This window comes from Hemiscyllium ocellatum, chromosome X (genome assembly GCF_020745735.1).
Source record: "Hemiscyllium ocellatum isolate sHemOce1 chromosome X, sHemOce1.pat.X.cur, whole genome shotgun sequence".
NCBI classification, from domain to species: domain Eukaryota; kingdom Metazoa; phylum Chordata; class Chondrichthyes; order Orectolobiformes; family Hemiscylliidae; genus Hemiscyllium; species Hemiscyllium ocellatum.
This window is the reverse complement of record NC_083453.1, coordinates 12,801,257-12,826,455: the sequence shown is the minus strand read 5'-3', so window position 1 is coordinate 12,826,455 and position 25,199 is coordinate 12,801,257. Positions and strand designations below refer to the sequence as shown.

Sequence of the window (25,199 nt, the reverse complement as noted above, 5' to 3'; positions counted from 1 at the left end):
CCTCATATAAACACATGTGATCACCCTAGGAAAAAGAGTCTCACTGTCCACCCTATCTAATCCTCTGATGATCTTCTATGTGTCTATTAAATCGCCTCTTAGCCTTTTTCTCTCCAATGAGAACAGACCCAAGTCCCTCAGCCTTTCTTCATAAAACTTTTGCTTCAGACCAGGCAACATCCTGGTAAATCTCCTCTGCACCTTTTCCAATGCTTCCACATCCTTTCTGCAATGGGGCGACCAGAACTGCACATAATACTCCAAGTGCGGCCGTACTAGCATTTTGTACAGTTGCAGCATGACAATATGGCTCCGGAACGCAATCCCTCTACGAATGAAACCTAACACACCGTGTGCCTTCTTAACAGCACTATCAACCTGGGTGGCAACTTTCAGGGATCTATGTACATGGACACCAAGGTCCCTCTGCACATCCACACTACCAAGAATCATTCCATTGACCCAGTATTCTGCCTTCCTGTTATTCTTCTCAAAGTGAATCACCTCACATTTATCTGCATTGAACTCCATTTGCCACCTTTCAGCCCAGTTTTGCAGTTTATCCAAGTGTCCCTGCAACCTGTAAATTTCTTCCACACTGTCCACCACTCCACCAACTTTATTATCACCTGCAAACTTACTAGCTCATCCACGTATGCCTGCGTCCAAGTCGTTTATAAAAATGACAAACAGCAATGGTCCCAAAACAGATCCTTGTGGCACACCGCTCGTAACTGGACTCCAAGCTAAATATTTTCCATCAACCACCACTCGCTGCCTTCTTACACAAAGCCAGTTTCTAATCCGAGCTGCTAAATCATTCTCAATCCCATGCCTCTGCATTTTCTCTAAAAGCCTACCATGTTGAACCTTATCAAAGGGTTTACTGAAGTCCATGTACACCACGTCAACTGCCCTACCCACATCCACATTCCTGGTCACCTTCTCAAAAACTTAGAGGTTTGTCAGACATGACCTGTCCTTGATGAATCCATGCTGACTATTTCCAATCAGACTGTTGCTTGCTAGATGATTATAAATCCTATCTCTTATAATCCTTTCCAAAACTTTTCCTACAACAGACGCTATCTCTACTGCCCTTCTTGAACAAGGGCACCACATTTGCAATCCTCCAGCCCTCTGGTACTAAACCTGTAGACAATGACGACTCAAAGACCAAGGCCAAAGGCTTGGCCATCTCCTTCCTAGCTTCCCAGAGAACTCTTGGAAAAATCCCATCTAGAATTGATAACACCTCTTCCTTACTAACCTCAAACCTTTCTAGTCTAATAGCCTATATCTCAGTCTTCTCCTCTACAATATTCTCCTTTTCCTGAGTGAAAACAGGTGAGAAATATTTGTTTAACACCTCTCCAATCTCCACAGGGTCCACATACAACTTCCCACTTCTGTCTTTGACAGGCCCTATTCCTACCCTAGTCATTCTTTTATTCCTCACATATCTATAAAAAGCTTTAGGGTTCTCCTTTATTCTACTTGCTAAAGACTGCTCATGTCCCCTCCTTGCTCTTTTTAACTCTCTCTTTAAATCCTTTCCAGCTACTCTGTAACCAGCCATCACCTCATCTGAACCATCTTGCCTCAACATTACATAAGCCTCCCTCTTCTGCTTAACAAGAGATACAATTTCTTTAGTAAATCACGGTTCCCTTACCTTATCATTTCCTCCCTGCCTGACAATATCTGTTCCTTAAATCAGCTCCATATTTCGATTGTCCCCATCCCCTCCATTTTGCTGCCCCATTCTATACCTCCTAAGTCTTGCCTAATTGCATTATAATTGCCCTTCCCCCATCTATAACTCTTGTCCTGTGGCATGTACCTATTCTGTTTTATTGCTAAACGTAACGTAACCGAATTATGGCCACTCTCCAAAGTGCTCACCTATCACTAAATCAAACACCTAGCTTGGTTCATTACCAAGTACCAGATCCAATGTGGCCTCCCCTCTTGTTGGCCCTTCGATATACTGTGTCAGGAAACCCTCCTGCACACATTGAACAAAAACTGATCCATTCGGTGTATTTGAGTTATAGCATTTCCAGTCAATGTTGGAGAAGTTAAAGTCCCCCATAATGACTATCCTGTTCCTTTCACTCTTGCCTAGAATCAATTTTCCAATCCTCTCCTCCACATCCCTGGAACTTTGCGGAAGCCTATAAAAAACTCCCAGCAGTGTGACCTCTCCTCTCTTGTTTCTAACCTCAGCCCATACCACCTCAGTAGATGAGTCTTTGTCAAATGTTCTTTCAGTCATGGTTATACTGTCCTTGACTAACCAAGCTGCAAATGTGTTGCTGGTCAAAGCACAGCAGGCCAGGCAGCATCTCAGGAACAGAGAATTCGACGTTTCGAGCATGAGCCCTTCATCAGGAATAAGAGAGAGAGAGAGCCAAGCAGGCTAAGATAAAGGGTAGGGAGGAGGGACCAGGGGGAGGGGCGATGGAGGTGGGATAGGTGGAAGGAGGTCAAGGTGAGGGTGATAGGCCGGAGTGGGGTGGGGGCGGAGAGGTCAGGAAGAGGATTGCAGGTTAGGAGGGCGGTGCTGAGTTGAGGGAACCGACTGAGACAAGGTGGGGGGAGGGGAAATGAGGAAACTGGAGAAATCTGAATTCATCCCTTGTGGTTGGAGGGTTCCCAGGCGGAAGATGAGGCGCTCCTCCTCCAGCCGTCGTGTTGTTGTGTTCTGCCGGTGGAGGAGTCCAAGGACCTGCATGTCCTCGGTGGAGTGGGAGGGAGAGTTAAAGTGTTGAGCCACGGGGTGATTGGGTTGGTTGGTTCGGGCGGCCCGGAGGTGTTCTCTGAAGCGTTCCGCAAGTAAGCGGCCTGTTTCACCAATATAGAGGAGGCCACATTGGGTGCAGCGGATGCAATAGATGATGTGTGTGGAGGTACAGGTGAACTTGTGGCGGATATGGAAGGATCCCTTGGGGCCTTGGAGGGAAGTGAGTGTGGAGGTGTGGGCGCAAGTTTTACATTTCCTGCGGTTGCAGGGGAAGGTGCCGGGGGTGGAGGTTGGGTTGGTGGGGGGTGTGGATCTGACGAGGGAGTCACGAAGGGAGTGGTCCTTGCGGAACGCTGATAGGGGAGGGGAGGGAAATATATCCTTGGTGGTGGGGTCCGTTTGGAGGTGGCGGAAATGGCGGCGGATGATACGTTGTATGCGGAGGTTGGTGGGGTGGTAGAACATAGAACATAGAACATAGAAGGATACAGCGCAGTACAGGCCCTTCGGCCCTCGATGTTGCGCCGACCGAATCCTACCTAACCTATACTAGCCCAATAACTTCCAAATGCCTATCCAATGCCCGCTTAAATGACCATAAAGAAGGAGAGTTCACCACTGATACGGGCAGGGCATTCCATGAACTCACAACCCGCTGTGTGAAGAATCTACCCCTAACATCTGTCCTATACCTACCACCCCTTAATTTAAAGCTATGTCCCCTAGTAACACCTGACTCCATTAGCGGTAAAAGGTTCTTAGTATCTACCCTATCTAAACCCCTAATCATCTTATACACTTCTATCAGATCTCCCCTAAACCTTCTCTTCTCCAATGAGAACAGCCCCAAGTGCCTCAGCCTTTCCTCATAAGATTTTCCTACCATTCCAGGCAACATCCTGGTAAACCTCCTCTGCACTCGTTCTAAAGCTTCCACATCCTTCCTATAGTATGGCGACCAAAACTGCACACAATACTCCAGATGAGGCCGCACCAGAGTCTTATACAACTGCAACATGACCTCAGGACTCCGGAACTCAATTCCTCTGCCAATAAAGCCCAGTACACCATATGCCTTCCTCACAGCACTATTTACCTGGGTGGCAACTTTCAGAGATCTGTGTACATGGACACCAAGATCCCTCTGCTCATCCACACTACCAAGTAGCCTACCATTAGCCCAGTAATCCATCATCTTGTTATTCCTACCAAAGTGAACGACTTCGCACTTAGCTACATTAAATTCCATTTGCCACATTTCCGCCCAGCTCTGCAACTTATCTATATCCCGCTGTAACCTACCACTTCCTTCCTCACTATCCACAACTCCACCGACTTTTGTGTCATCCGCAAACTTGCTTACCCAGCTTTCAAGTCCTTCCTCTAGATCATTTATAAAGATAACAAAAAGCAATGGTCCCAAAACAGATCCTTGTGGTACACCGCTAGTAACTGCGCTCCAAGATGAACATAATCCATCAACTACTACCCTCTGTCTCCTTCCAGCCAGCCAATTCCTAATCCAAACCTCTAATGTATCCTCAATGCCATACCTCCGAAGTTTTAGCATTAGCCTACCATGGGGAACCTTATCGAACGCCTTACTAAAATCCATATACACAACATCTACTGCTTTACCCTCATCCACTTCCTTGGTCACCTTCTCAAAGAACTCAATAAGGTTTGTGAGGCACGACCTGCCCTTCACAAAACCATGCTGGCTATCCCTGATCACGTTATTCCTACCCAGATGTTCATAAATCTTATCCCTTACCATTCTCTCTAAGACTTTGCCCACCACTGAAGTCAGACTCACTGGCCTATAGTTGCTAGGGCTATCCCTACTCCCTTTCTTGAACAATGGGACCACATTCGCTATCCTCCAGTCCTCTGGTACTATTCCTGTTGACAACGACGACATAAAAATCCAGGCCAATGGCTCTGCTATCTCCTCCCTAGCTTCCCATAGGATCCTGGGGTAAATGCCATCAGGCCCAGGAGACTTATCTATATTCATCCTTTCCAATATTCCCAAAACCTCTTCCCTGCATATTTCCAGGGCATCCATTCTAATTATTTGTGATTCCATATTCACATCAGCAACAGTGTCCTGTTCCTGAGTGAATACTGAGGAAAAGTACTGATTTAATGTCTCTCCAATCTCCTCCGCCTCCACACACAACTTCCCACTACTATCCTTGACTGGACCGATACCTACCCTAGTCATCCTTTTATTCTTGACATACCTATAGAAAGCCTTTGGGTTTTCCCTAATCCTACCAGCTAAAGACTTTTCATGTCCCCTTCTCGCTTCTCTTAGCTCCCTCTTTAGCTCCTTCCTGGCTACCTTATAACACTCAATCGCCCCTACTGAACCTTCACGCCTCATCTTTACATATGCCGCCTTCTTCCCTTTCACAAGGGACTCCAATTCCTTACTAAACCACGGCTGCCTCACAAGGCCCTTTACACCATGCCTGACTGGTACATACCTATCGAGGACACGCAGTAGCTGCTCCTTGAACACTCCCCACATCTCATTAGTGTTCTTCTCTTGAAGCCTGTTTTTCCAATCCACACATCCTAAGTCATGCCTCACTGCATCATAATTTCCCTGCCCCCAGCTATAGCTCTTGCCCTGCGGCACACGATTATCCCTCTCCATCACTAAAGTAAAAGTCACCGAGTTGTGGTCACTGTCCCCGAAGTGCTCACCTACCTCCAAGTCTAACACCTGGCCTGGTTCATTACCTAGAACCAAATCCAATATAGCCTCCCCTCTTGTTGGCCTGTCGACATATTGTGTCAGGAAACCCTCCTGCACACATTGTACAAACACCGACCCATCTAATGAACTCGAGCTATAGCTCTCCCAGTCAATATCTGGGAAGTTAAAGTCCCCCATAACAACCACCCTGCTACCTTCACTCTTTTCCTGAATCATCCTCGCAATATTATCCTCTACTTCTCTAGGACTATTAGGAGGCCTGTAGAAAACACCTAACAGGGTGACCTCACCTTTCCTATTTCTAACCTCAGCCCAAACTACCTCAGATGGCAAGTCCTCTTCCATCGTCCATTCCACTGCTGTGATACTGTCTTTGACAAGTAATGCCACGCCTCCCCCTTTTTTACCCCCATGTCTGATCCTACTAAAACATTTGAACCCTGGAACGTGCAACAGCCATTCTTGTCCCTGTTCTACCCACGTCTCTGTAATGGCCACAACATCGAAGTCCCAGGTACCAACCCACGCTGCAAGTTCACCTACCTTATTCCTTATACTTCTGGCATTGAAGTATACACACTTCAATCCACCTTTCTGGTTACAGGCACCCTCCTTAGAGATCGCTGCATTATTCCTAACCTCCCTACACTCAAGGTCCTGTACCCTAAAGCTACAGTCCTGGTTCCCAGTGAGAACCAGTGGGGTTCTGTCTTGGTGGCGGTTGGAGGAGCGGGGCTCAAGGGCGGAGGAGCGGGAAGTGGAGGAGATGCGGTGGAGGGCATCGTTGATCACGTCTGGGGGGAATCTGCGGTCCTTGAAGAAGGAGGCCATCTGGGCTGTGCGGTGTTGGAATTGGTCCTCCTGGGAGCAGATGCGGCGGAGACGAAGGAATTGGGAATATGGGATGGCATTTTTACAGGGGGCAGGGTGGGAGGAGGTGTAGTCCAGGTAGCTGTGGGAGTCAGTCGGTTTATAATAGATGTCTGTGTTGAGTCGGTCGCCCGAGATAGAAATGGAGAGGTCTAGGAAGGGGAGGGAGGAGTCTGAGATGGTCCAGGTGAATTTCAGGTCGGGATGGAAGGTGTTAGTAAAGTTGATGAACTGTTCAACCTCCTCGTGGGAGCACGAGGCAGCGCCGATACAGTCATCGATGTAGCGGAGGAAAAGGTGGGGGGTGGTGCCAGTGTAGTTGCGGAAGATGGACTGTTCCACATATCCTACGAAGAGGCAGGCATAGCTGGGGCCCATGCGGGTGCCCATGGCAACTCCTTTAGTTTGGAGGAAGTGGGAGGATTGAAAAGAGAAGTTATTCAGGGTGAGGACCAGTTCAGTCAGTCGAAGGAGGGTGTCAGTGGAAGGGTACTGGTTGGTGCGGCGGGAAAGGAAGAAGCGGAGGGCTTTGAGTCCTTCGTGATGGGGGATGGAGGTGTACAGGGACTGGATGTCCATAGTGAAAATAAGGCGTTGGGGACCGGGGAAGCGAAAATCCTGGAGGAGGTGGAGGGCGTGGGTGGTGTCCCGAACGTAGGTGGGGAGTTCTTGGACTAAAGGGGACAGGACCGTGTCGAGGTATTGGGAGATGAGTTCGGTGGGGCAGGAGCAGGCTGAGACAATGGGTCGGCCGGGGCAGGCAGGTTTGTGGATTTTGGGCAGGAGGTAGAAACGGGCAGTGCGGGGTTGTGGGACTAACAAAGCCACACCTCCCCCTCTTTTACCACCTTCCCTGATCGTAATGTAAGATCTAAACCATTGAACCTGCAACATCCATTCCTGATCTTGCTCTATCCATGTCTCAGAAATGACCACAATATCCAAGTCCCAGGTACTTACATGCTGCAAGCTCATCTACCTTATTCCGGATACTCCTGGCATTGAAGTAGACACACTCCAAATCAGCTTGCTGTCTGCCAGCACGTTCCTGTAACCATGAAATCCTGTCCATGCCCTCCCTATTCTCATCCTCCTGTGTATTGGAACTACAACACAGGTTCCTAACCCCCTGCTGAGCTGGTTTAAACCCACCCAAATAGCACTAGCAAACGTCCCACCCAGGATATTAGTACCCCTCTGGTTCAAGTGAAGACCATCCTGTTTGTAGAGGCCTCACCTTCTCCAGAATGAGCCCCAATTATCTATAAACCTGAAACCCTCCCTCCTGCACCATCCCTGTAGCCACGTGTTCAGCTGATATCTCTCTCTGTTCTTCGCCTCGCTATCACATGGCAGAGGTAACAAACCAGAGATAACAACTTTGTTTGTTCTAGCTCTCAGCTTCCACCCTAGCTCCCTGAAATCCTGCCTTACATCCCTATCCCTCTTTCTACCTATGTCGTTGGTACCTCTATGGACCACGACTTGGGGCTGGTCACCCTCTCTCTTCAGGACCCCAAAGACATGATCCGAGACATTACGGACCCTGGCATCTGGGAGGCAACACACCAACCGTGAGTCTCTTTCATTCCCAACAAACCTTCTATCTGACCCTCTCACTTTTGAGATCCCAATGACTAACACTCTCCTTCTTTCCCTCCTTCCTTTATGTGCAACAGGAATAGACTCTGTGCCAGAGACGTGCACCCCAATGCATGCCCCTGGTAAGTCAACCCCCCCAACAGTATCCAAAATGGCATACTTATTTTATAGTGGAGATCACTGGAGATCCCTGCACTGACTGTTTCTCCCCCCTTCTAACAGTTACCCAGCTTTCTTCGTGCCTAGGAGTAACTACTTTCCTGTAACTCTTATCTATCACAGACTCTGCATCCCGAATGATCAGAAGTTTATCCAGCTCCTGCTCCAGTTCCCTCACGCAGTCTTGGAGGAGCAAGAGTTGGGTGCACATCCTGCAGATGTACGTGGATGGGACACTAATGGCGTCCCTCACCTCGAACATCATGCAGGAGGAACATTCCTCTCCCTGCACTGCCATCCCTGCTAGTCCCCTTATCATAAATTTTAAAAAAAGAGAAGCTTACCTGATGTGTCCCTGGTGTTTAACGTTAGAGGAGGTGATTGGGTGGGAGGGCCTCGGGTTTAGAGAACACTCACTTATATAGCTGAGGGGAAAAAAAAGTCCCTCCTTTCCCAGAAACCTCTGCTCTCTGAGGTGCTGCCACTGCTGATGTTCGAGGTAAGCTTTTAAAGTTTTAAGTCTTTTCCTGACAGGCCCCTGGTTCAAGCTCCCGCTCTTCCTGCTGCTGGCAACTGAAAATCAGAACTGAAATTCTGATGAAGTTAAAACTCACACAACACCAGGTTATAGTCCAACAGGTTTAATTGGAAATACTAGCTTTTGGAGTGCTGCTCCTTCATTAGGTAGCTAATGAACCTTCATCACAGTTACCTGATGAAGGAGCAGTGCTTCGAAAGCTAGTGCTTCCAAATAAACCAGTTGGACACAATACTAGGTGGCTGTGATTTTTAACATTGTCCACCCAGTCCAACACTGGCATCTCCACATCATGGCCAATTCTGATGACGTTCTAGCTGGCCAACAGTTTCTAGTTTACTCTCTTCTTTCTTGAATAGCTAAGTTATGTTTGCTACCTACCAATCTACAAGACTTTATCAAAATTCTGGGGAATTCAATGCTATCCCCAAAAGCTCAGCCAATATTACAAAGTTGCAAAGGACCCCATACTCGACTGCTCTGTGCCATACGACTGGACCTCCTTAGGAAATAAACAATCATAGCTTTAGCGTTAGAACTTTGTGCGGCTGGAACATAATGCATCAAAGGATATTTCTGAACTGCAGGCAACGTATAACATGATAAACCAAAGTGATTATTTTACCTTGCCTGACTCAAAATTTATGTTGTCTTGGTTGACTCCATTTTTAGCTTCAAGATGAGTCGGAAGAGATTGTGGGGACAGCATTTGACCTGAGGAGGAAGACAAAAATGAGCAACTTGAAGAGAAAATAATATTTGGATGTCAAGAGAAATGGAATTGGAATGAATTTTTATTTTGCAAAATCCTAACTCAAAATTATGGCAGAATACGCTGCTTTCTTTTGACAGAGTGCTTCTTGTCACAAATTCAAGCAGGTTTCCTCACCATATCTTACCAAACTCTTTGTGTTAATTGCCTTTTTGAGTCCTCACAGGAAAAATCACGTCTGACTTATGCCTCATCTTACCATGCACCTTTCCCAGAGCAACTCACTACTCATCAGTAATCCTGGAACTGATTAGCATCCCTGATATCGGCACCATCTTTAAAAGGTCTTTGTGTACCAGACAAGCACTATCAATCCATAACTGTCTGCACAGTTCCTGATATTTGCCTTGAATGTAGCAGACAAGGGAAAAAGTAGCATCTCGCATTGCAGGCATGGTCCTGGAGCTCCTGCTGGACATGGTGGCGTAATGACAAGATGCCCACTTTCCCAGGACCACCAGTGAGACCGTGACACCAGACGATGCCAACCTGGTTTGAGACTGTCATCCAGCTTAAAACAAGTCTCAGCATCTGAAGAAATGCCCATTACTATATGAAAGAAGTCAATGTGCTTCTTCACTCTGCAAGTGTATGTGCTACCATCTTCTCTCCAATACCTCAAACTCACTCTTTCTCTGCGACTGTGCCCACCTCCCAACAAGCTCAACCACTCTCAATATTGTCTACAACATCTTCCGCACTTACCCCCACCTACGCCAAACTGTGACACCACCAACCCTGCGTGCCTTCTGCACTGCCTACTCATTTGCTCAAGAAACCTCCCCACTTGCATCAACAGTAACAGCTGTGCTAGCCCCTTTTATCCTCTGTAATACCTGCCCCTCTCTCTCATTCCAGGAGCAAAACACCACATGTAAGGGCAGAAAGAGAAAAAAATGGGTGGTGTGCTGCCCATCATTTGGCCCCTCACCCCTTATGAGGAGAGGATCCAACTCTTGACTGTTCTGAGCAGGGTTGGACTGGTATAGGAGGTGGTGCTTGATTTACTGTGCTGGGATTCCCTGAGCAACTGCTATCCCACTTGAGTGGACTGAGGCCCACTGACGATTGTGGCAAGCTTCCTGGCACTGTGTGTACACTAAACAGCATGGCGAGACCGCAGTAATATGAGCCAGGTATCTCTGGCTGAGGGCGCAATGCACAAAACAACAAGGCAACGCAAGTCAAGGATGCTGCAGCCTTTACGTAGACTCAGAGGAAAGGCAATGACAGCGAGTGAAGAGACCTGAGAGGCAGCCTGATCTAGTCTATGTGCCGGGTACATGTCTTTGAGCACAAAATTTCCAGTATTTCAATGATAGAAGGCAGTGCAGCCCAACGTGAGGTACTAAAATGCAGAAGCATTCTCTTATTGGATCAGAGATGTGCCATAAAAGTTCATAGATGCTGCCACATGCCCAATGCCAATGTCTGAGAATGTGGGGTGTGTGTAGTCTGCTCCCATGGATCATGCCTGATGTCCAGCATGGAGATCTTGTGGAGCTAGTGGCCAGTTGAACCCACAAAGAATTCATTCTAGTTTCCATGTCAAGCTTTTCCAAAGGTTAGTTCGTTTGGCAAGTTTGGCAAGATCACAACCCTTGGTGAGTTGGACTAGTAATAAGGCATTTACCAATCAATAATGGTGTCAATTTGGAATTTGCTTCCTGGGTAAAATCTCACCACATCGCTCAAGTAATATGGGGACAATAGGGTGAGAGGATCTCGACACTGAGAAGGATTCCAGCACTCAGCTCACTGTAGTCCACATGTCTCAGAGCCTTTAGTCTCTTTTTCAAAAATTAGTTTATTATGTGAATTATGATTAGTTGTGGGGTTGTTTACACATAGAGTGTGCCGGAGTTTCTCTAAAATCTCTCCAAGCAGGTTTGCCAAATCAGACTATATTTACTTGTCACCACAAATAATGGTTCCGCAGACTCATTTACCATTTGTTCAGACAGCATATTGGGATTCAAGTACCAACTGAGGAATCATGGAGCAAATTAACCTACATGCTCTCCCTTAGCACTGTGCATTATTATAACATGCTGTGCCACTGGCTTGCCGTCAGTATCTTCCTGAACATTTCTTTTACATTCCCAGAACTGGACAGTAGTAGGCAAAGGCAGCACCAGTACTGGAAGGGGCCAACTAAGAACATTACCTAATGTTAGAGAAACACTGATCAAAATCAATCTTTAAACACTTTAATGCCATAACAAAGTACAACTGTTAATTTATATCTGATACTTCACTTGCTCCAGGGAAATTTGGAATGGATTGGAATGGATTCAAGCATAAGTGGACTCCCTGGATGCTGTTTGCTGTTGTAGCCCTCAGTAGCAACAAACCTCTCAGTGTTCACAACTATTGGAACCGTTAAATCCAATCCTTTATTTTTATGTCTAGGTTGAGCCAGAGCTTCACACTACAGGTAAAATATGAAAATGACAAAAACTAGTGATACAGCTTTAAATTAAAAGTGGGAATATCATTTACACTTGTTACCCATACATTTGTGCTTCTTACCCACTTGAAAGAGTTTCAATTTTGAAAAGTATTCACTTGTCATATTGGAGAGCCTGTCTCAAGTTATCCTACTGTCAACTAGACTCCAGAACAGGATGGATGTCCAGCATATAAGACCCTTTTCTTGAATCACTCACTTCACATCCACACATAAGCTTAATTGTCAGCAAGACTAATCTCACTGCGGATGTAAATCAGAGACCCAGCCAGGCTAAGTGCTTGCTATAATGTGTAGCAAGTAATGTGTTTTCCAGTAAACGTTGTAACTTCGAAATGTTTTAAAAATTATCTCTGCACTTATTGTTCTTTGTCTCCATTTGTTGCTATGATTATCACTTAGGTTTGAATGGACCTAAAGGTTAAGTTTTTTTTTCCCAAACAGCCTGAACTTGGCATGTCTATGGTTCATTCAGAACATTAGGGGAAAAAAACACTTTGATTTTAGGTCATTTGGGCCAAGCGAAGACCTTTTCCAAACGATCCAAACTCAGCATGTGTACAGACCTGATTGAGTCTGTTTTCGAAAAGACCTTCAGTTTACGGGCGGCACGGTGGCACAGTGGTTAGCACTGCTGCCTCACAGCGCCTGTAGACCCGGGTTCAATTCCCGACTCAGGCGACTGACTGTGTGGAGTTTGCACGTTGTCTGCGTGGGTTTCCTCCGGGTGCTCCGGTTTCCTCCCACAGTCCAAAGATGTGCGGGTCAGGTGAATTGGCCAAGCTAAATTGCCCGTAGTGTTAGGTAAGGGGTAAAATGTAAGGGTATGGGTGGGTTGCGCTTCGGCAGGTCGGTGTGGACTTGTTGGGCCGAAGGGCCTGTTTCCACACTGTAAGTCTAAAAAAATCTAGTTTTTACGCCTTTTCAATTTTTGGACATGTAGATAAAAGATATCTGACCAGTATACCCTAACTCAATATTTCTTCTTTGCACTCAGCCATACTACTTCATATATGATAATCCAGTTGTCCCCAAACCGAGTAACAACGAAATACTGAAGGAGAGTTTTTGTTTTTGATTTTGAGTCAGAGTCTGCGTTCTTACCTGCCTTGTCCATGGAATAAGGTTCAGATTGCTTTTTCCCAACCTCAGCAAAGGACCTAACAATTGGAATGAGATTATTCCTTTTTCTCTCAATCTGATGGTGATGTCTTTTCAGAAGAGCTTCACGCACTTTCACACGAATGTTTTCATCCAGTTCCATGGAAGACTCCTGATGATCAAGGATCATATCTAAAACAAAGCAATGAAAGAAAATCACAAGAACCATTATCACAGGAGCAAAGCCTTTGCAGCAGTCATGGCTGGTCAAATCATCCTTTCATCTCATTTGTTCTTTGAAACCTTCCATCAGTGATTTTGCACTTGAGTCAATAGAAGAAAAACATCTCTAACTCATTGTTGGTAAAAATATGAAATAGTATTGTATTTGTAATGCACAATTACCATTCTGTAAATTTTACACAAACTGTAAATGAGATTGGGCATTTGATTGCAGAATGCTCAGCACAGTTTGTGATTCCTCAGATACCGAAGCAGTCCATGTCCAAATAGAGTCAAAACATGTAAAGCACAGAAACAGACCATTTCATCCAACTTGTCCATGTTGACCAGATATCCCAAATTAATCTAGTCCCACTTGCCAGCATTTGACCCATATCTCTCTAAATCCTTCCTATGCATGGGCCCATCCAATTGTTTTTTAAATGTTGTAATTGTACCAGCTTCCGCCACTTCTTCCAAGTGAAAAAGTTGCCCCCTAAGATCCCTTTTATAACCCTTGCACCTGAAACCTCTAGTTTTGGACTACTCCACTCCAGGGAAAAGACTTTGCCTATTTACCCTATCCATGCCCCTCATGATTTTATAAACCTCTATAAGGTCTCCCCTCAGCCTCCAACGCTGCAGGGAAAACAGCCCCAGCCTGTTCAGTCTCTCCCTATAGCTCTAATCCTCCAACCCTGGCAACATCCTTGTAAATCTTTTCTGAACCTTTTCAAGTTTCACAACATTCTTTTGATAGGAGGGAGACCAGAATTGAACTCAGTATGTCAAACGTGGCCTAACCAATGTCCTGTACAGCCACAACATAACCTCCCAACTCCTACACTGACCAATAGTGACAAGTATACCAAACGCCTTCTTCACTATCCTGTCTACCTGCGACTCCAATTTCAAGGAGCTATGAACCTGCACTCCAAGGTCACTTTGTTCAGCAACACTCCGCATGACCTTACCATTAAGTGTATAAGTCCTGCTCTCATATGCCTTTCCAAAATGCAGCACCTCCCATTTATCTAAATTAAACTCCATCTGCCACTCCTCAGCCCACTGGGGCCCATCTGATCAACGTCCCGTTGTACTCAGAGGTAACCTTCTTCACTATCCACTACACCTCCAATTTTATTGTCATCTGCAAACTTACTAACCATACCTCCCATGTTCACATATGAATCATTTATATAAATGAGAAAAAGCAGTAGACCCAGCACTGATCCTCCAGGCATGGTCTGACAAGTGGTAAGGAACATTCACAGCACACAAATGGTCAGCAATGACCATCTCCAATAAGAGACAATCTAACACTGCCCCATGACATTTAACAGTATTACCATCACTGAATCCCCCACTATCAACATCCGGGGGGGGTTACCATTGACCAGAAACTCAACTGGACTCAACATATAAACACAGTGGCTATAAGAGCAGGTCAGAGACTAGGAATACAGCAGCAAATAACTCATCTCCTGATTCCCAAAGCTTTTCCATCATCTCCAAGGCACAAGTCAGGGGTGTGATAGAATACTCTCTACCTGCCTGGATGGGAGAAGCTCAAACAACACTCAGAAGCTCAGCACCATCCAGGACAAGGGCACCACATCCACAAATATTCACTCCCACCTTCATGATGCTCAGTAGCAGCAGTGTACTACGTACAAGATGCACAGCAGAAATTCATCAAGACTCCTTAGACAGCACCTTCTACATCAATGACTACTACCATCTAGAAGGACAAGGGTAGCAGATACATAGCAACACAAGCACCTTCAAGTGTCCTTCCAAGTCACACACCATCCAAATTTGGAAATATGTCACTGCTCCTTCTTGTTGCTGGATCAAAATCCTGGAACTTCTTCTGTAATTGCATTATGGGTCTACCAACAGCACATGGACTGCTGTGGTTTAAAAAGGCAGCTCACCACCACCTCTCAAGGGCAATTTGGGATGGGCACCAAATGCTGGACCAGTCAGTGATGCCCACATCCCATTATAAAGTCACAATTCATTTGTTTCAAGGGTGTGATTCTTCATTTTAGAAAGGTAGATAAACAGAAACATCTGCTTTAGAAACAGATAAAAACAACCCAGCACTAGATTAAATTCAAATGAAGTAAAAATTGTGTTCATTTAATAAAGTCAGAATGAGAAGTGAGAAGACTTAAACAATGAATATCTCATCTGAAATTTTGATAGTGTTCAAAGATCTGCAGCTATTTTAATAAAGTATTTAGATTATTTATGTAGTTCCCAGATTAAGAGGAGTTTGTTACAGAATCATGGAGTATAAAGAGAAGGCTATTAATTCTATTAGCTTTATATATTATGCAATAGCGACCCAGAATCAAAGGGGCTGTTTTGAAGGTAAAGGATTTATAATTCCTGCTTGAAATTTTGCATGTATGTCATGTTATCTTGGAGATGGACTTTGAGGTTAAATGAGTTATTTTGTTCTATTTCTTCCGTGTGTTGCTTCAGAGGCAGTCAGCAGTTAACTTGGAGAAGGCAGATTGAGACAGAAACTTGATAGGAGCTGTGAAGCAATCTGTATCTATCTAAAATCAGGGTACAGTGTGCATAGACCATGAGGAGCTATGTTTTAAAAAATCACTAAACACAAATGCAACGATCTATGCTTGAGCTAAAAAGTCTATATTCAGGAATGTTTGAAGAAAAGCTGGATGATAACCTGGTCAAAAGTTAATGGAAGCATCCTCATGAAATCCCATACTTCAGGACTGTTGGAACACTTAAGGAGAAATTGAAGCACATTCCAGGGAGCTGTGGCATAGTTGGTTTGAATTCCAAACAGAAGAGAGTGAATGACCCCTCAACATCTCAATGTTTAATGGAAATCCTGGGTGGATTTGGAAGTAAAAAGAGAACTGGATTTATACTCCAAGTCTTGACAAACTGCAGTGTTGAGTTAATATTTGTGCTTTAATTCTATTTTTCAAAAGAAAACATACAGAGTGAAGATTTTGTTTGTTCAAAACTTGGAATTTTATGGCATAGTTCTTTCAGTTAAATTTCAATGTTCAAATTTCTTTTTAAACATTAACTGTAGCTATGGAAATCATAATATTTGTAAAACTAATAAAGCTAATTCTTTAGTGGGCGGCACGGTGGCACAGTGGTTAGCACTGCTGCCTCACAGCGCCTGAGACCCGGGTTCAATTCCCGGCTCAGGCGACTAACTGTGTGGAGTTTGCACGTTCTCCCCCTATCTGCGTGGGTTTCCTCGGGTGCTCCGGTTTCCTCTCACAGTCCAAAAATGTGCGGCCATGCTAAATTGCCCGTATTGTTAGGTAAGGGGTAAATGTAGGGGTAGGGGAATGGGTGGGTTGCGCTTCGGCGGGTCGGTGTGGACTTGTTGGGCCAAAGGGCCTGTTTCCACACTGTAAGTAATCTAATCTAATCTAATCTAATGCTAATATGAGTGTATGACTGTGTGTGCGCGCATGTATGTGTTTGTGCATGTGTGTGTGTGCTATTATTGCGTTTGTTTTTGCTTTCTTACACACAAGTTTTGCCTGGCCTTCAACATTAACTTCAATGGCATAACAACAAATGTTGACTCTGGCTGTTATTCTTCAAAAGGCACAAATGAAAAAAAGATAGCAGTCAACAAGAATGAGTTACCACAGGTCCCAGCATAAAAGTTCACCTCTGAAGCCTCGAAAAACATTTCCAGAAAAAAAATGGGATAAACTATGAGCCACTGGTGTTGGTGTGGGTAATAGCCATTTTGAAATGTGAGAAACAACATCACAGAAGTAATTCAAATTAAGTTAATGCAATGAGTTTTATTGAATGAATTAATTCTAGAAGGATAATTTCAATCACAATCAAAATGGTTTACGAACATCACATTCATCACCTTCAGTACCTGACACAAGTAGTTCATCAAATTCATTGAGTCACTTTAGCAATGACATCATCATAAAGATCCAACTTTGGATGAGATTTGGCACTTTCGCTTTCAGAATCGTTCTGTCACAACAAATCATCTACCCTTCATCCATTGAATTGGATATTTCACATTTTCTGAATGATCTGATGACATTTTGTACATTAGGAGGATCACACAATTGGACAATGAAACCAAACGAAACATCAAGATGACAGCACATGTATTTCCACTCTTTGAGAAAATTTACTTCTCCATTAACTATCCACCAATTCCATTCAGTACAAACATGATTCTTGAACCATAAACAGAAATTGCTGGAAAATCTCAGCAGGTCCAGCAACATCTGTGGAGAGAAATCAGAGTTAACGTTTCAGATCCAGTGACTCCTCTTCAGAACAGATTCGGATTTCTCTCCACAAATGTTGCGAGATCTGCTGAGTTTTTTCCAGCAATTTCTGCTTTGGTTCCGAAGAAGAGTCATTGGACCCGAAGAGTTAGCTGATTTCTCTCCACAGATGCTGCTAGACCTGCTGAGTTTTTCCATCAATTTGTTTTTGTTTCTGATTTCCAGCATCCGTAGTTCTTTCAGTTTTAGGATTCTTGAACTGTTTAGTGATGCACATAATCAGAGTTTAAATTGTAGAAGTTGCACCCAAATTGCAGTTACAAGAGTAGGGTCTTGTTTCTTTGCAAGTAATTCTTGATCTTATCAGCTACATGGGATCTGAACATCTACTACACCAATGAGCTGTGCTTTTTTGCATAGGCCACTGAGAAGCCTTTTCTACACATTTTGGATCGACGGCTTCACTCCATCCGCACCCCTCCAACCACTCTTATGGTTTCTTTGTCTTTTTCTCATCCTTGTTTTTGAGAGGTTGGCCATGAACTTCCATTGGGTTGATCCATGCTAACGAGCAAGTAGTTTTCCATTGCTTTCGGCAGGATGGCTCGCAATTAAACTTTCCCCTCTTACTGCCTGCCATCAAGCTTATCAGAAGAATTTATAGCCTAATACTTAACTTGTTTAGCCTACAAACACCTTCTATGACCGTCACATACTGGAGTGGGATTCAAATCTGGAGCTTCTGGCCCAGTGGTAGGGGCACCATCCATTGCATCACAAAACTTCCTCATTGTCACGGACATGCACAAAACTACCTGTAAGGAACTTGATTTTCAACATGGATTTATATTTGGAAATTACTGCACACTTTAGTACCACCATGAAGACCATCTTCTCTTGTCCTGTAGTTTTCACTAGAACATTTGTCAAATCTTTACACTCCACATTCAGTTGCTGGACATCTTGAAATTGATTGACATTTCATCCATGTTGCCAATGTGACATCATGGACACATGTGTTTTGTTGCTGTTTGATGAATTGCTGGAACAACTGGTAATTTTGACAGGACTCTTTTAGTAGTTTCTGAGCAACCACATCCTCCTGTAACAGAAGCCCTTTCTGTTCTAGAAAGCATCTATACCAACTAGTTGTGATGCTGATAGTTGGGAATTCAGTGATGGTAACATTATTGCGTGTCATGGGACCAGAGTTAGAGTGACTCTTAGAGGAGATAGTTACTACCTAGCACTTGTGGCACAGATGTTATTTTCCACTCATTGTCCAAGCCTGGATGTTGTCCAGGTCTCTCTATTTGGAAAAGGACATCTTTAGTATCTGAGGAGTCATGAATGGTGCTGAACATTGCGCAGTCATTAGTGAACATCCTCACTTAGAGTCATAGAGATGTACAGCATGGAAACAAACCCTTCAGTCCAACCTGTCATGCCGACCAGATATCCCAACCCAATCTAGTCCCACCTGCCAGCACCCGGCCCATATCCCTCCAAATCCTTCCTATTCATATACCCATCCAAATGCCTCTTAAATGTTGCGATTGTACCAGCCTCCACCACATCCTCTGGCAGCTTATTCCATACACGTACCATCCTCTGTGTGAAAACGTTGCCCCTTAGGTCTCTTTTATATTTTTCCCCTCTTGCCCTAAACCTATGCCCTCTAGTTCTGGACTCCCCAATCCCAAGGAAAGGACTTTGTCTATTTAACCTATCCATGCCCCTCATAATTTTGTAAACCTCTATAAGATCACCCCTCAGCCTCCGACGCTCCAGGGAAAATAGCCCCAGCCTGTTCAGCCTCTCCATATAGCTCAAATCCTCCAACCCTGGCAACTTCCTTGTAAATCTTTTCTGAACCCTTTCAAGTTTCACAACATCCTTCCGATAGGAAGGAGACCAGAACTGCACGTGATATTCCAACAGTGGCCTAACCAATGTCCTGTACAGCCGTAACATGACCTCCCAACTCCTGTACTCAATACTCTGACCAATAAAGGAAAGCATACCAAGCACCTTCTTCACTATCCTATCTACCTGCGACTCCACTTTCAAGGAGCTATGAACCTGCACTCCAAGGTCTCTTTGTTCAGCAACACTCCCTAGGACCTTACTATTAAGTGTATAAGTCCTGCTAAGATTTGTTTCCCAAAATGCAGCACCTCGCATTTATCTGAATTATACTCCATCTGCCACTTCTCAGCCCATTGGCCCATCTGGTCAAGATCCTGTTGTAATCTGAGGTAACCCTCTTTGCTGTCCACTACTCCTCCAATTTTGATGTCATCTGCAAACTTACTAACTGTACCTATTATGCTCGCATCCAAATCATTTATGTAAATGACAAAAAGTAGAGGACCCAGCACCAATCCTTGTGGCACTCTACTGGTCACAGGCCTCCAATCTGAAAAACAAACCTTCACCACCACCCTCTGTCTTCTACCTTTGAGCTAGTTCTGTATCCAAATGGCTAGTTCTCCCTTTGTTCTGTGAGATCTAACCTTGCTAATCAGCCTCCCATGGGGAACCTTGTTGAACGCCTTACTGAAGTCCATATAGATCACATTTACTGCTCTGCCCTCATCAATCATCTTTGTTACTTCTTCAAAAAACTCAATCAAGTTTGTGAGACATGATTTACCATGCACAAAGCCATGTTTACTATCCCGAATCAGTCCTTGCCTTTCCAAATACATGTACATCCTGTCCGTCAGGATTCCCTCCAACAATCTGCCCACCACTGAGGTCAAGCTCACCAGTCTATAGTTCCCTGGCTTGTCTTTACTATCCTTCTTAAACAGTGGCACCACATTTCCAACCTCCAGTCTTCCGGGACCTCACATGTGACTATCGATGATACAAATATCTCAGCAAGAGGCCCAGCAATCACTTCTCTAGCTTCCCACAGAGTTCTCGGGTACACCTGATCAGGTCCTGGGGATTTATCCACCTTTACCAGTTTCAAGACATCCAGCACTTCCTCCTCTGTAATCTGGACATTTTGCAAGATGTCATCATCTATTTTACTACAGTCTATATCACCCATATCCTTTTCCACAGTAAATACTGATGCAAAATATTAATTTAGTATCTCTCCCATTTTCTGTGGCTCCACACAAAGGCCGCCTTGCTGAGCTTTGAGGGGCCCTATTCTCTCCCTAGTTACCCTTTTGTCTTAATATAATTGTAAAAACCCTTTGGATTCTCCTTCATTCTATTTGCCAAAGCTATCTCATGTCCCCTTTTTGCCCTCCTGATTTCCCTCTTAAGTATACTCCTACTGCCTTTATACTCTAAGGATTCACTTGATCTATCCTGTCTATACCTTACATATGCTTCCTTCTTTTTCTTAACCAAACCCTCAATTTCTTTAGTCATCCAGCATTCCCATACCTACCAGCCTTCCCTTTCACCCTGACAGGAATATACTTTCTCTGGATTCTCGTTATCTCATTTCTGAAGGCTTCCCATTTTCCAGCCGTCCCTTTACCTGTGAACATGTGCCTCCAATCAGCTTTCGAAAGTTCTTGCCTAATACCGTCAAAATTGGCCTTTCTCCAATTTAGAACTTCAACTTTTACATCTGGTCTATCCTTTTCCATCACGATTTTAAAACAAATAGAATTATGGTCGCTGGCCCCAAAGTGCTCCCTCACTGACACCTCAGTCACCTGCCCTGCCTTATTTTCCAAGAGTAGGTCAAGTTTTGCACCTTCTCGAGTAGGTACATCCACATACTGAATCAGAAAATTGTCTTGTACGCACTTAACAAATTCCTCTCCATCTAAACGCTTAACATTATGGCAGTCCCAGTCGATGTTTGGAAAGTTAAAATCCCCGACTATAACCACCCTATTATTCTTACAGGTAGCTTACAAGTTTGTTTCTCAATTTCCCTCTGACTATTAGGGGGTCTATAATACAATCCCAATAAGGTGATCATCCATTTTTATTTCTCAGTTCCACCCAAATAACTTCCCGGATGTATTTCCGGGAATATCCTCCCTCAGCACAGCTGTAATGCTATCCCTGATCAAAAATACCACTCCCCCTCCTCTCTTGCCTCCCTTTCTATCCTTCTTTAGCATTTGTATCCTGGAACATTAAGCTGCCAGTCCTGTCCATCCCTGAGCCATGTTTCTTTAATTATTATGATATTCCAGTTCTATGTTCCTAACCGTGCCCTGAGTTCATCTGCCTTCCCTGTTAGGCCCCTTGCATTGAAATAAATGCAGTTTAATTTATTAGTCCTACTTTGTCCCTGCCTGCCCTGACTGTTTGATTCACTTCTGTTCTCAACTGTAACAGTCTCAGATTGATCTCTTTCTCACTATCTCCCTGGGTCCCAGCCCCCCACCTTACTAGTTTAAATCCTCCCGAGCAGTTCTAGCAAATTTCCCTGTCAGTATATTAGTCCCCTTCCAATTTAGGTGCAATCCGTCCTTCTTGTACAGGTCATTTCTACCCCAAAAGAAATTCCAATGATCCAAAATTGTGAATCCTTCTTCCATACACCAGCTCCTCAGCCATGCATTCATCTGCTCTATCCTCCTATTCCTGCCCTCATGAGCTCGTAGCACTGGGAGCAATCCAGATATTACTACCCTTGAGGACCTCCTTATTAAATTTCTGCCTAACTCTCTGTAATCTCCCTTCAGAATCTCCACCTTTTTCCTTCCTATGTTGTTGGTTCCAATGTGGACAATGACCTCTTGCTGGCCCTCTCCCCCGTGAGAACATTCTGCACCCTCTCTGAGACATCCTTGATCTTGGTACCAGAGAAACAACACACCATTCTGCTTTCTCTCTGCTGGCCACAGAAACGTCTGTCTGTACCTCGGACTCCAGAATCCCCTAACACAATTGATCTCTTGGAAGCCGATGTACCCCTCGTTGCATTAGAGCCAGTCTCAATACCAGAAACTTGGCTGTTCGTGCTACTTTACCCTGATAATCCATCACCCCCTACATTTTCCAAAACAGCATACCTGTTTGAAATGGACATATCCACAAAAGACTCCTGCCCTAGGTGCCAACCTCTCTTACCCTTCCTGGAGTTAACCCATCTATGTGACTCTATCTGAGACTTCCCCCCCCCACCCCCCCTTCATATAACTGCCATCCATCACATATTGTTATTGTTGCAAGTTTCTCATCGCTTCTATCTGTCTCTCCAACCGATCCATTCGATCTGATAAGATTCGCATTCAACAGCATTTATGGCAGAGATAATCCGCAGTAACCCTTCAACTCTCTTTAAACTCCCACATCTGACAAGAAGTACATATCACTGCAAAGGCCATTTTTGCTCCTTCACAATCTACAGACCCAGAAAACAAAATTAAAAGCTATGGCTTATATTTTAAGTTTAATCAAGAGACTTATCTCCAAAAACATAATCAAGAAAGAACCCCCTATACTTACTAATACAGCCTTTCTCTTGGACAGACTTAAAACAACAATTAACTTATCTGATTCTGTGTTGTGAACTTCGCCCAAGGTTCCTCCAAGATTACTTGTGAAATTCACTGATTGTTATTTTTTCCAGATGCACTCCAATGTCTAGCGACACATGAATTCAAACAGCAAAGGCAGTAACTGTGCAGGTTCTCTCTCTCTCTCTCTCTCTCTCTCTCTCTCTCCCCCCTGCACTGTCCTCACCATGTGCTTTCTTTGTCTGCTCTTCTCCCTTTTAAAACTGCTGTTGTTTTGACTTTTTTTTCCCAAAGTTCCAAAACTTTAGGCCAGAAATTTTTCCCGTCCTCCATCTTGGATTACTCAGAATCCACGTGATCGTCTGTCCTTATGATAAAGGGAACTTCATTGTTGAAGCAATTGAAGATGTTTGAGCCAAGGATACTATTCTAAGGAACTTCCACTGTGATATCCTGGGGTTGAGATGTCTGACCTCCAACAACCACAATAATCTTTCTTTGTGCTAGGTATGACTCCACCCAGCACATATCTACCCCCAATTTCCATTAATTCCCATTTTTCCAGAGCTCCCGAATGCCACACTTGGTCAAATAATGTATTGATGTCAAGGACTGTCACTTTCATCTCACCTCTTGCATTGAGCTCTTTTGTTGACATTATATACAGAAGATAGCTGTATTTAATCCCACAGTTTTAGTGATAGATTTATTTTAGTTAACCATACTCCATAAAGCTCCCCCTTACCCCCACAGCTTACATGCTCCCAAGCAATCCTTAATTAATATATCCGTCACTTGTTCCATCAGGTCCCAGGCATCCCTTCAGACTATATTATTACAGCCTTGGTTTAAACATGAAGTATTATGAGGTCAGGTGGCAAATTCCCAGGCGGTACACAAACTGAGCATCAGTGAGCAGGTTATTCCTTTCCAAGTGCTGCTTCATAGCACAGTCAACAACATTGTATGTCATTTTGCTGATGATTGAGAGTAGCTGAGGGGATGATAGATTGGATTTGTCCAGCTTTTTGTGGACAGGACATAGCTGGGCAACATTCCACATTGTTGGAGAGATGCCAGTGTTGTAACTGTAGTGTAACAACTTGGCTAAGGATGCCGATATTACTGAAGCACAAATTTTCTTAAATATTGCTGGAATTCTGCTGGGGTCCACAACCTTTGCAGTAGCAGGATATTCATCCATTTTTTGATATCATGTGGAGTGAATTGAATTGGTTGAAGACTGGCACAAGAGATTCTGAAGACCTCAGAAGGAGGCCAAGATGGATCATTCACTTTGCATTTCTGGCTGTAGATGGATCCAAATACTTCAGCCTTTTCCTTTGCACTGAAATGTTGCACTCAGCCATCCTTACGAATTGAGATATTTTTGGAGTTTCCACCTTTTCTTAGTTGTTTAATTTTCCACCACCGTTCATGACTGCATGTGGCAGGACTGCAGAGCTTACATCTATTGCTTGTGGGATCCCTTAACTGTGTCCATTGTTTGGTATGCAAGTAGTCCTGTAGATCACTTGGTACTCTCCTGTACTCACCATTGATTAAGAGTTATTCTCCTGGCTTGATGGTCATGGTAGAGTGGGGTACATGCCAGGTTATGAGGTTACAGATTGTGGTTGAATACAATTTTGCTGCTGATGACCTACAGTGCTCCATGATTGCCCAGTCTTGAGTTGGTAGATCTGCTTAAAGTCTGCTACATTTAGCACATTGGTAGTTCCACACAACATGATGAAGGGTATCCTCAATAAGAAGATGGGACTTTGTCCCCACAATGAATGTGCAGTGGTTACTTCTACTAATACTGTCATGGACAAGCACATCTCGGGACAGATAGACTGGCAAGTACCAATTCAAGTAGACTTTTCCCTCTTGTTGGTTTCTTCACTATCTGCTGCAGACTCAGTCTAGTAGCTATGCTTTAAGACTCGACCAGAATGATCAGCCATGGTGCTACCAAGCTACTCTCAATGATGTACATTGAAGCTCCTCACCCAGAGTACATCCTGTGCCCTTGCCACCCTCAGCACTTCCTCCAAACAGTGTTCACTATGGAGGAAAGTAGATTCATCATTCGAGAAATTATCACGATGCCATTACCTCCCTTTCTGCAAATGGGAACTGTTTCCCCCATCCAATCTTTACTGACCCCCTATAGTTTTGAGCACCTCTTTCAAAATGCTCACAGCTTTCACAGATTCTCTAAAGGGAACAACTTCAGTTTCCTTGCTCTATATACAAACTGA

General features: G+C 44.3%; 1 protein-coding gene across 1 annotated transcript in view; it reads right to left on the bottom strand.

The window, feature by feature from the left end:
* LOC132805749 (electroneutral sodium bicarbonate exchanger 1-like) overlaps positions 1 to 25,199 on the bottom strand; it is a 341,616-nt gene that overhangs the window by 190,273 nt on the left and 126,144 nt on the right. The window contains exons 5-6 of the mRNA XM_060820976.1: positions 12,990 to 13,178; positions 9,269 to 9,357 (exon numbers count right to left, since the gene is read on the bottom strand). Of these exons, the coding sequence (XP_060676959.1) occupies positions 9,269 to 9,357; positions 12,990 to 13,178 (278 nt within the window). The remainder of the gene's footprint in view (positions 1 to 9,268; positions 9,358 to 12,989; positions 13,179 to 25,199) is intronic.